A 12430-nucleotide genomic window follows, 5' to 3' on the forward strand; every position below is an offset into this window, starting at 1 on the left:
TCTCCCCTGTGATCCCCCACAGCAGGCTGCCCCCCAGCTCTTCCAGCCGTGCCAGCATGGGGGTGATGCTCACTGTGTAGCTGGTACATGGGGTGAGCAACCCCAGGGACACCAATGGCTTCAGGGTGCTGAAGGGAGCCACCAGCTCCCTTCAGCTCCCAGTTCAGTCTCAGTCCAGGCAGAGCTCTGCCATCCCCCTGTGGCAGGCAGGATACTGTCACAAAAGGCTTTGCCTGGGTTGTGCTCCTGTCTAGCAGAGCCTAGCACAGCTAAGCCTGGGCTGTGCCACTGAGAACAAATGCCAGAGGAAGATCCCACTGCTGCAGTAGGGCACAAGCTGAAAACAAGCCCAGGCGGCACACAGAGGCAAACTGAGATTGGCTCCAGGGATATGTAACCATACGCTGCCCAGAGCAAGGGGCACAGGAGAGCCACTGCAGGGTGGGCACCTGTGAGCGCTGGCAGCCCTCATGTATCATGATTTCCCCAAGGTATGCAGCTTGACACACCACAGGGCCACAAGGAGGGTCCCTGGGAGTCACTGGCCAAAGCAGCAAGAGCTGGGACACAGCCCTGGCCCCATTTCTGCAGACAGCTGTGTTTAATGCAGCCCCCAGGTGGGGGGGGGGCAGGGAGGGGAGCAGAGCCTGCACTTGGCATTTACACCCCTGCTCTGGGCCAGGGCTGTAGCCCACCACCTGGCTGGCTGACCCTCAGCACACAGCCAGGAGCAGAGACTGACTTGCCTGCTGCCAACTCGCTTTACCAAGTACCCGCTGCCCTCCCACCACATGCACCCTCCACCATCCAGGGCAACCCCCAAAGCAGCAGGCATGGCACTGAGGTTTGGGAACAGACATCCGCAGCCAAAGTGTGATTCATTAGCACTCGATACAGACCATTAAACCCTTGCCATGGGGCTTGCTGCCTCGGCAGCTCTGCTGGGAGCCAGCTGAGGCTGTGCATATCTTGCAGGAAGCAAACTGCTCTGCCAAACCCTTAATCTGCAGCAGGGATGCTGGGCAGGCCCACAGGGCGATGGCTGTGCCCCTTGCAGGGGCTGCTGGCCTCCACCACTCCTCCTCTGCCAGCAGTGTGGTAGGAAAACACAATGCAATAAGCTGAGTGTGCAAAAACTGCTGCATTGATCCCATTTGGGGGTGAGCTTTGCCTTCATGGGCTGCAGGCACCTGAGCTGCACCCACCCCTTTGGTCCCCCCACAACAGGACAGGGCAGGCAGGGCTATGTTCACAGAAGTCCAGTTTAAGACATTTTTATTCTTCTGCATGTTACACTTAGTGTTTAAGAAAATACAGGATCCCTTTTGACATTCATACATTTTTACAGGGGAAAAATAGGTTTCTCTGAGGGTGGTTATCAAGCTTTGGGTGTTCCCAGGCTGACTTCAGGGGGTCCTTGTCCCCCTTGGCTGCCAGGCCAACCCCCTCTGTTCCTAAGCATCACTGCCCCAGTACCCAGAGTCCAGGCCTGCAGAGCAGAGTTTGTGTCATCGCCTCAAGCTACAAAAAAAAAAACCAAAAAAATCCCCCCCAAACAAACAAACAAAAAACCACAAAAAACAGTGCTCAGTATTTCCAGTTCCACTTTCCAATAGCTCCTACACTGGATACTGCAAAGGAAGAGCTGAGGACAGGGAGTGACCAGACTGCGCACAAGAATATTTGAGACCCACATTAGTGTGTGTGACTATCTGTAACAGGGAAACAGGTTAATCCCATTTGCTAGAAACCTAGAGGAAAAAGAAATAAGGGTTCCCCACACTCGTGCATAGTCACAAAAGCTACTGGACACCAGACTCACACTGCCTCTGACCACTGCCACGTGGAGAGGGTGGGCAGCGAGACAGAGCTACTATGAAGCTCAAGGTAAGAAATCCACACGCTTCACAAACAGGGCGTGCCTGCCCACACACAGCCCCTCAGCTTCGGGCCCCCCAGGGCAACACTGCAAGAGAGATGGCAAGCAGCAGCTTTCGCTTGGCAGGACCCGTCTTTGCGCTGTGTCCAGGGCCAAAGGCTTCCTAAGGGTAGCATCACCCACATGGTCATTACTTCTAGGCTGCCACAGTGCAAGAAATTCAGATTTAAACATCACTATAGAAAGCAGACTGAAAAAAGCAGCTGTTGTGATAAGACCTTTATGACCCCAGGTGAGCTGCTACCGAGAGGCAAAGCTGAGGGGCCAGGAAGGAGTGAAAGGCTCACTAGACGAGGCGTTAGACAGCGAGCGAGCTACCTCCCCTTAGCAGGGCTGGATCACATTGGCACTAGCAGCAGAAAACAAAACAGATGTTACAAAAGCTTCTTCCAAGCACCAGCAGATTCTACTTGGTCACTGCGGGGAGAGATATGCACATGGAAAAGAAGTGATACTCTAAGGCAAAGGCCTTTCGCTTTGGGACCTTGGGACACCAGCACAGCTAAACACCCCCGACACCCGCTAAGTCCCTCGCAAGCTCTCTGCCCTTCCCGCTGCCTAAATACCTCCCACCTGAGTCCTGCAGGCAAACCACACACCAGCACCCACCCCACTCTGACCTTTCCCGAGCACCAGGCCCTGGGGACACCCCCTGCCCTTCCTGCTGCTGGCATCTCTGAAGGGCCAGTGAATGCTGTCCCAACCTTAGGCCTCGCATAGAGGGATATAAGGTATGAGCTGTACTGGAAGGGAATAGGAAGAAAGTGTCAACAAGAGACATCGTTGATCCAAGCGGTTCAAACTCCAGTCCAAGCCAAAGAGTGGTTAGCTAGTACTGGGAGAAATTTCTGGGAACTCCTTATAAATCTCCAGGATGATCAGTTTGTCCATCTGGCACTGCTGGCCCTCCTCCTCCTCCCCCAGGATGCGCTGCAAGATGCCCTGCAGGTCGGAGAGGCGGTGCTGGTGCTGCAGATAGGGCGTGGAGCGGATGATGGCGTGCATCAGAGATAGATACTCCATCCTCAGCTGCCAAGTGGGAGGGGAGACAAAACAGAGCACAATGAAAGATTTAAAGTGAGATAAACAAGCATGCCAGCCTCCATTACAGCAGGAGCCCAGGAACAGCTGCTGCTGCACCACCAGCCAGAGAGCAACTCCAGAGGCACCTGCTTTTCCTTAAGGCTCATTAGTAGCTATGAAAACTGTACTTTTCCCTCAGCAACCCAGTGCTGCTTTTCACCTGCTCTCAAACATGCACACATCCCCTGCCTCTTGCAAAACCAAATCAGAGATTCCTCCTACTTCTACTACTCACAGAGGGTCCCTGTTCCCAAAGGTCCCTCAACATAAGAGTGCAGACCACCAGAAGGCTGGCAGATTTTTCTTCAAAACACACCTTTCTACTGCTGTGTGCCAGGCAGGATAAATCCCTCCCCTTCTTCCTCAGCCCCCAATGTTGACTTGAGCACTCAGAAATGTCACGCTCACCCCAGGACTCTACTCTTGCCTGCACCAGCAAGCCCAACAGAGGGCATGGGGAACCACTGTTGCTTTGGGACTGTGCTCCCCAGTGCCTATAGGTTACTGTGAGCACCTTATCTCCTGGGGAGAGATCAGCAATCTGCCGCACCAGGATGTCTATCAGGACCATCATGTCTGTGTGGTAGAAGATGCTGGCTGTATCCTTGCTGGCAAAGATGTCCTGCAGAAACTTCAGCACTGAGTGCGGCGGTTGAGGCTGATGCTTGAAGATACAAACTGGATCATCTGGGGGAGGCAAAGAGACCGTGCTAAGCCACATGCTCCCTGTTGCTCACCTCCTCCATCTTCAGTGCACATCCCTTCATTAGACCCTACAGGCTTTGGAGAGGAGGTTGCCCATGGCCTTGGCCAGCTGTTCCCTGCTTGTGGCTAGCTTTATGTGTTGGCAGACCTTAGTGCCTTGCACAAAGCTGCGTAATCAGGATGGCAGCTCTGTGGGGTACCAAGCAGAGACCAAACTCATTAGCATTAGCATTAATCACTGTTTATGTTTCACCTTCTACCCCAGGTGAGATCTCATTAGCATCCCCTTTTCACTCAACAGCTACCACTCATTTTCTGCCTCTTTTAGTAAGTCTGGTCCAATGACCCCTCTGAAAAGCCCACTACAGCCTGTACCAGAAATGCACTTTCAATACAGAGACCAGCCAGAGCCATCCCAGAAGCAAGAAAAGAAACACCTTCAAGTTTAAACGAGCCATCGCATCCTGTTCTCTTCCAAAATATGTCCCTGCAGTCTCCAAGAGGGGCCCTGGGACACTGCAGCACCCCCCACCAGCAGTTGACAGGAAGGCAGGCAAAAGAGAAGCATCTTCATTAGATGTTTCTTCCCCCAGCCCCTTGCAGTAAGGTGATCCCTGCTGGGAATCTGGCAGAGAAAGGGCTAAACAAAGGCTTTGGGAGGAGGCCAGACAGAAGAGCACTGAGATGCCGGCTGCCCTCAAACTGATATAGTGTGGAGACAGTGATTTGCAACCCCAAAGAGAACTAAAGCCAGAGTAAGATGAGCTATTTACCAGCAAATCAACAAAGTGAATCTCAGGCAGCAAAGCCCCTGTGCTCCAGAAGGTATTAGAAAGCACAATAGTGGCATGCAGCACAGGCAGAAATACCTGGCACAGCTCTTCCTGCAGAGATCTCCAGCTTTCTAGCAATCTGCTTTGCAAAAGCTCTATACACACAGTGTATTTCACTCTACGCCTGGCGCAGACACAAAGCTAACCCCCGCCAGCAATTCTGAAGTGGGAAATTCCACTTTAAGCAGCATTTCAGAAGGCAAAACCTCCCTCCCGATCTTTCCCCTGGGGCAGATGATCACCAGTATGGGCTGAGGTTTGTGTGCCAGTGCTGTTGGAGCCCTACCTGTCCAAGGACAGAGCGGCCCAAGACCACCTTTCCTCCCAGACAAGAGCTTGCCTACATTGCAGTCGGCCACACCATGAGATGGGGCTGACCTGACCCAGAAGTACGAGCGGACCAGCTTGCACGGAAATTCCAACCCAGAAGCCCCTTGTCTCTTCCTATTCTTTGTGCAGCTCCATCCTTAGCAATGCAGCCTGTCACCCTCACAAACGCACCAGGAAGCAGCACATCCTGCCTGAGCAGACAGCTCCTCAGCTACCTGTATCCCTGACATATCCCACCCCTTAATTCCCAGAGTCACCATTAGCTGCACCCCCTGCCAGGCATGTAGTAGTGGTACAAACACTCACCTCCCCTGTTCAGCAGCAGCAGCAGCTTTTCTGTGAAAGTCTTGACATTTGAGTGCTTGCTTATTGTAGTCATGATCACACTGTGTTCTGGAACTAAGGAAGAAACCTGTTCAGAATATCCCTTTGTTTCCCGAAGACCACGGTAATGAAAAAAAATAGAGGGCTCCTATTTTGCAGCAGTGCTTTGCGGGGTTTGGGGGAACTACAGTCTATCCGGGCTATGAAAAGTTGCAGCCCTATAAGAGTGGGAAGGCAGAAAGAAGGAAGGTGAAAAATCTGGAAACAACACATGAAACACTTGAGACATCATGCTTTCTACGTGCATCTGATTCATATGTGGCACCCGGTCCAGCCAGTCAAATGCTGTGAAACACCTTACAAAAGCTTTATGGTGTGAAATATTACCTCTGCTCACAACCCTCTGAAGCCAATGGCTCCACTCTCTAGTATCTTCTTACTTCGTACCAGCAGTGTCCTCCTGGCATTTATTACCTTCTCATAAGTAGGGACAGCCAGGTCCCAGGGGTATGCCAGAAGGGGAAAAAGTTGTTCCTAGCACTCAGCACAGGGCTGTGCAAAAGCAGGTGCTGAAGACTTCTAGGAAGTGTCCCCTTCCTGCTTTGGGGTGATTTCTTGTAATTAAAATATGTTCACCCTAGCAGACTTTATGCACGTGAGTGTGTGCGCTCAGAAGCATCTGGTCAGCACAGTGCGGCTATTTCTATGGCATAGGATTGGCAACCCTATAATATTTCACAGGCTGGGAAGTGCTTTACGATCCTTCACATTGAAATGCATCAATATAATATGCTTTTAGGAGTTTTTGAACTAACACTGCATCACTGAACTGTGCAATAGATGAATTTTGCAGAGGAATAAAAATTCAATCCACTAATAAGCAACCTGAACATCATTTAACATGTTCTTAGCACCAGAGAACAAGTCACTGCTCTTGGCTGCACCCCAGGTGGGCAACAATCCCCCAGAAACACGCTGCCTGTCATGTATTATTGCCTAATTACTACAGCCAGGAAGTATTTGGGTAACTGTGAGAAGGGGTAATGAATGAAAGCAGCAGAGACCACACTTAATCAGTCTCTGTGCAATCAACTTTCAAATGAAATTAGAAACTTTCACATAAATTTTAATGAAGCGCTACTCAAAGTAACAGGTAAATTACTGGACACCTCCTCATTGCTTTATCCTCCCCTCTCTCCATGATGTCAAGGATAAAGCCATGAAGCAGAACAGGAGGAAGTATTAACTAAAGACAATTGGAGCAACATGAGATTTTGGGTTAAGGAGTGGCCTCTTAGCAGGACCTGGAACTACTCTCCAATCTTCCAGCAACAGGCTTCAAAACTCACAGGCAGTGAGAGGGCAAATGTCCTTCTCTAGGGACCAGATGCATTGTCTCTTCTCATGGAGCTCAGCAGGGGAGAACAGAGAACAAGGGCACTCAGGAGAGAGCACAGCTCAGGCTAACATTGAAGAGCCTGGCCCCAACACACAGGCATTGAATGAGCTTCAAGTGGTGCAGCTGGGTAAGCAGAAGGTTTGTCAAGGCCTACAGAAGGCAGAGGACTTTCCTTATGGACTGGTACTAGGAAATGCCTGCTAAAGCATTTTCTCTCCCAAATAATTTGTGACTATGAGTTAACCCCACTCATGTTCTGCAAGTGCAGCCCAGCAACTGCTTTGATCCAGGCAGTGTGGAAGTGGAAAGAAATTTGCTGGGCTTCACAGAGCTGCTGTGCCCCAGAGGGTCAGTTGGTTGGACATGGGCTCTCAGACTCTTTTTCCTCTAGGCTTTTGCACAGTAATTAAACACAGTGTATGGCCAGAGGCCAGGGGAGCTGGAGAGGTTATCACAGCACCATGAAGTTCCAGGGAGATTCTGCCTCCCCATTCTTCACATACTCACTGCTCCAGACCACTGAAATCCTGCCAAGGCAGAGCAGCACCAAACCAACCTGGAATGTGGAGATTGAAGGCCAGAAGGACATTGACAAATAAGTCAGGCAACTGGTCAGTTGTGTCAGAGGGCAGTCCATCCTCAATCACATCCAGCAGGAACTGCACAAACTGAGAGTTGAGATGTTCTGCGCAAGGAGAAAGGGGGGCATTTACAGCACAGTGAAAATAAGCCGAGCAACAAGGGACCACACAAGCCACTTCTCCATGCTTTTATGCTTAAAAACCATTAGTGGAGTGCCAGTGTCAGCCTCCAGGGAATTAACAATCCTGCAAGCGGGCTAGACAGACCACTGAAGTGTCTGTGCGAGAGACAAGTGGCTCAGAGAACTATCCACAGTGCAGGGGAACACTGAAGGTTGGTGTCCCCCTGGCAATTTTTTCTGGAGTAAACACACACCAAATCCTGCTCTAGCTGTTGTTCCAGCATCACTGCTGCCAATGAAGGCTTCAGGTAGGAAGATATTTGTATTCTTGACCGCTGGTTTAACCCATCTATTTAAAAAAGTAACCATCCAGATCATTAGTAATAACCAATTTCTCAATTTGGCTATTAGGAAAGCTCAGGAGCTCATTCAAATAAGTCCGCCTGCAGGAAATAATTGCCAGGGTTACACAAGGAGAGAAAAGGAGGTGTGGAGGCTCATTCCACAGCCTCTACTCCACCGGTTTAAATCTTGTGTGTATTTACCAGGGCGTTAAGGTGAAGCTGCTGAGAAGATGCTTATAATAATCTCTACTGCATTTCTAGGAAAAGTGAGCCCAGAGTTTCCCAAATACAGGAACACAACATGGCCAGGGAAGAAGCAGGCAGGCAATGCTTTCTGGCTGAAGGTTGGAATGAGAGGACAAAGGATAACACAGGCAGGTCTGGCACATTTGCACTTCCCTATTGACTGCAATACCTTCTCCACCTTCCCCAAGAGCTTAAAAACACAGGGCTGCACCATCCCTTTAGAAGTGAGACCAGGAAAAGGCCACATTATGCAGTTGACAGCTTTAGTGGTTGTTCATGCAGTTATCTGGGCTCTCAGCCTCATCAGCAGACAGAACGTCTGAGGCAAGTAAGAGGTGCATGCTTCCACACAGGGCAGAGGTAAAACAAAGTGCTGCTTAGTCACAGTGATGGCCAAATCCACCTCTTCTGCAGCATGGCATCAGTCCTCCACTGCTCTAACTCAGATATGTGCTGCTCTCTGGAAACCTGGCATCTCAACCCAGTGTTTCAGCAGCCAGGCTCTGTTGATAAAGAGCAGACTTTACTCTTGCCCCGCTCCTGCTGGGCTTTCCCCTGTCCCCACCTTGGCCACCAGGAAAGGCCCTTTCCTGTGCCTGCCAGGGAAGTCACACCATCATGTCTGCTGTCCTACCAAGCCATAAGCATAAGCTGCTCTTACCATAGTGATGATATGGCAGGGGCTCCCCCATGGAGAATATCATTGCCAGCACCAGTGCAGAGTAGCACATCTTTTGATGATCTGCAAGATGGAAGTCCTGCCATTAGTTCTTCTGAGGACACAAAAGACTATTGCCCAGCTGCAGCTGGGAAGTCACACATTTAATACAGACATTTACCACTGATTAGACTGCTTCTTGTTCCTGTATTTACTGAGCTATAAAGAGTGTTTTTCCCCCTGTTTAAGCATACCACACTGCTTCTGCACCATGCATTTCCAAAGCAATTTAAAAATAATGACAAGAATTCTCAATTTTTTTCCCTTCCACTTAAGAGAATCTGGGCAAACTTGATCTGAATAATTAAAAGCCTCCCCTGCACAGTCCCAGGACACATCCCATAGTTATGTAATTACTGAACCCAGAAAAAGCATCCATCTGGCCACCTTGAAATACTGCCTGTTCCAACCAACACCACCCCCGGACAGTTTTGCTGGTTGTTACTGTCTCTGCACTGCTCTACTTTCACTACTTCAGCTCTGCCTGGAAGTATAAGAGGTCTCTGAGGAGACCAGATCACTGCTCATGACTCAGGCTGTGCATCTGCCCACCTCCCAGGCCACACGTCTCCAGCATTAATACACCCCACAGCCTGCTAGTCCAACACAATTTTTGCTGGCAGCAGCTATACATGAATACTCCATAGAAGCACAGCCAGTGCCTTTCCTGAATTCTAATTAATGGATACACCCCAGTAGATATTTGCAGAAGGAAAAAAAGTAATGGAATAGGATCTACAACATAATAAAATGTAGCCTCAGCCCAGTTCAGCAAGTCTGAAGACACCAGGAAAAGGAGTATTATTTTTATAAAGTAGATTACCACACATACTGGCTAAATAAAGTTCAGCTACATCTGCTGGAAAGAGCCTGGGGCACTTGTTACAAGAAAACTGAGGTTACATTTATAGAAAACTGACCAAAACTCATTAGAGGAGAAAGTCCCTTTCAACATATGCGGCTACTCCCAACAGCACTGCTTCCCTGGACAATACATGCTGGTTCTAGTTCCCCCTCCAATCCTTTAAGGTGTTTCACTTCTCTATGCACAAATTGATCCATCTCTAAGCACCTGCACCCTGCAGTTTGTTTTCACTGCACAGGCTGATGCCTCTGCTGTCACCACATACTCCTGGACTTGGCCAAAGGACTTGCAACACTTGGCAGCTCTCAGATTTACTGTTAGCATAGGAGGGAAAATGCTAGAGAATCATTGCAGCCTCATGGCCCTGGAAAGTCAGCTCTTTGAGCAAAGCCTCTATATATAAAGAACATGCAGACTTTGTCAGAACTCCAAAGAATTCCTGAGTTTTCAAACAGCAAAAAACTTAGAGTAAAAATAGATCATTTGGGGCTTAACCAGAGATACCAGAGTTTGTAGAAGAACACTTAGACCATGTGGCAGCAAAGGAAAGCTGGAAACTGCTGTTTACTCTTGGTAAACAAAGAGTGAGGATATACAGTGACTTAAATAGAATTTACACTTATATAAGAAGCTCTCAGCTATAAGATGTCAGTGATGCCAAAGCTCACTGTAACAGAAAAAGGATCCGACAAACTGTTCACCACACAGTTTCTTCATTCTTTCCTCCACAGCTTCAGGAGTTGGGTATCAGAGGCAGGGTACTGCAGTAGGTAGACAAAGGGACCTACTGTTCCCATGTTCCCAGTAAGGCGTTTGTGAACAAAACTTTTCTCTCATCACATCAGGAACAATGAAATAATGGTCTGAGAACCAGAAGCCAGTGAGAAACATATGGTTGTAGCAAATATAGAGGAAGAGATTAGAGATGGGAGGGAGGAAGGTAGTTATACACATCCTTGGCACATCTGCCATAAACTAATGTCCATTCATCTTGGTTGACAGAAGACTCCACCACTAGGAGGCAAATCTGACAAGATTTGCCTAAGGATGCCATATCAAAGGATGCTGAAACCAGTCAAAAAGCTGAACTTGGGGAAAATCCAGATTAACTCAGTGCACTCGCTCAGCACAGACTCTAGAAGTTTTTAGAGTGTGCCGGCTGCAGCCAGACCCATCCAAGACTCACCATACTGAAGAACAGAATAATTGCCAGTCAAAGCACAGCATTTTTTCCTTCCAGAGCAGCACCAGCGGCTGCAAGAAAGTAAATAGCATTAATACAACTCTCCTGAAGCAGAGAGACTCTGTTGACAACAGGCTGATAAGCATCGCTCAAGTGGCCGTGAAGGGCAGGAGAGAGGTGGCTGTTTGGTCACCAGCCTGCATTTCCAAAGCCTGCTGAGCTACTGGTAAGAGAGCTGCTATTATGTATGAAAGGTATTTCACAGAGGCCTTCAAAGACCTTGCTTCCAACCTCTAAACACAGCAATGCAAAAAGTGGGCCCTGGGAGCAGACACAACTGTCTACAACTCAAGTAAGAAGGGCCTGACAGCTGACTTGCATGTACACTGAGCTGCAACAAGGGAGAAAGTCATGATTATGGAGAGGATTATCCCCGTCTGTTTTCTTTGGAATTGTTCTGGCTAATTCTGCCTCACTGTGGCTTATTATAAGCTCTTCTAACACTGATAGATGTGCAAGCCAGCCACAGCAGAGGGAAGTGGCTGTCCAGAAGCAATAAGACCCAAGCATCTGGCAGAGGAACTGGCCAGCAGCCAACATGCCTACATCAGCCCCAGGGTAAAGTGCCTTCTCATCAAAGGCACCCAGGATCCACACACAGAGCTTCCGCTTCGGCTGCTCTTCAATATCAAGCTAGGAGGGATCCTACAGAGTTGCTGCAGCCAGTTCAACACTCCCCAGTTGCTTAGTGCTGGCACCAATTGCTCTGGCCCCTGCCATCCACAGAAGGGATTAGCTATTCCATGGTATGTCACGGATCAGCTGCTATTCCCCAATTTCTAGTACTAAAATAAGCTCAAGTCATTCTAGGATTCAAGGTCGTGTTTTCACTCAAGGTACCACTTGCCAGCGGGACATGGAGCAGTAAGCACCAGAATGGCAGGAGGGAACTACTAATGCCCTAAAACACCTCTGAAGGACAGACATGTTTGGGTCAAGGATGGTTACTTCTCTGCAGCCCCGCTGCAAAGGCCGAAGGGACTGGATGCTGCTCAGATGACATTTGCGCAAGCCCCTGCTATAAGCTTAGCACAAGGCAGGCAGCCTGCGATCAGGACATGGATTTGGAAGGCTCCTGTAACAAAAAGCAATCCATCAGCAACAGAAGAGCAGCTCTTCACCCTTCAACTGCACTGCCTATGTATTACAGCAAGGAGGGGAAAAAAGCCCTTCACCTTGAGACGAAAGGAAGGGAGGGGACATTGCAGAGCTGCAAGTTGGCCATTCAGAGGAGGTAGCAGAGCCAGTTTTCACCCACTTCCACTGCAATGCTTTTCAGGACCCCAAAGCAGAGCTGGCACTTGCTGGCAGATAGGTCTGCTTCAACCAGTAGAGCTACATAGAGATCAGCAAAGGTGTGCTGAAGTCACCTAAGCCAGAGCTCGATGCCCCACCACAAGCAAGAGGCCAAATTAGCTGTGCTATCTGGGACAATGCAGCCCCTGGGAAAATGCCCTGGACAGTAACACTGCAACAGGCAGGGAGTGACAAGGCGCTCCACGAGAGCTCAGCACCAGCTCACCCTGCCTGCACAAAGACAGCTCAGGGAACAGAGCAGGAGACTGAAGGCCGTTAGAGTGTGGTGCAGAAAACACTCACCAGAATACAATCTTTGTGAATTAGTGATGGATGTATGATAAAGTTTATTTTTGGCAGCACAAAATCAGGAGTAATGTTGTCACAGAAGCACAGTCATAG

At 49.3% G+C, this 12430-nt stretch overlaps 1 protein-coding gene across 3 annotated transcripts in view; it reads right to left on the reverse strand.

Moving 5' to 3' along the window:
* Positions 1 to 1258: 1258 nt before the first annotated feature.
* The window catches only part of NCKIPSD (NCK interacting protein with SH3 domain), a 54350-nt gene continuing 43178 nt past the window's right edge, over positions 1259 to 12430 (reverse strand). For all 3 annotated transcript variants that reach the window (XM_075096059.1, XM_075096062.1, XM_075096060.1), the window contains 5 exons: positions 8568 to 8648; positions 7170 to 7298; positions 5197 to 5289; positions 3537 to 3709; positions 1259 to 2968 (listed from right to left, as the gene is read on the reverse strand). In XM_075096059.1, the coding sequence (XP_074952160.1) occupies positions 2765 to 2968; positions 3537 to 3709; positions 5197 to 5289; positions 7170 to 7298; positions 8568 to 8648 (680 nt within the window). In that variant the 3' untranslated portion in view covers positions 1259 to 2764. The remainder of the gene's footprint in view (positions 2969 to 3536; positions 3710 to 5196; positions 5290 to 7169; positions 7299 to 8567; positions 8649 to 12430) is intronic.

The sequence above is a fragment of the Phalacrocorax aristotelis genome, chromosome 6 (assembly GCF_949628215.1).
Source record: "Phalacrocorax aristotelis chromosome 6, bGulAri2.1, whole genome shotgun sequence".
NCBI lineage: Eukaryota > Metazoa > Chordata > Aves > Suliformes > Phalacrocoracidae > Phalacrocorax > Phalacrocorax aristotelis.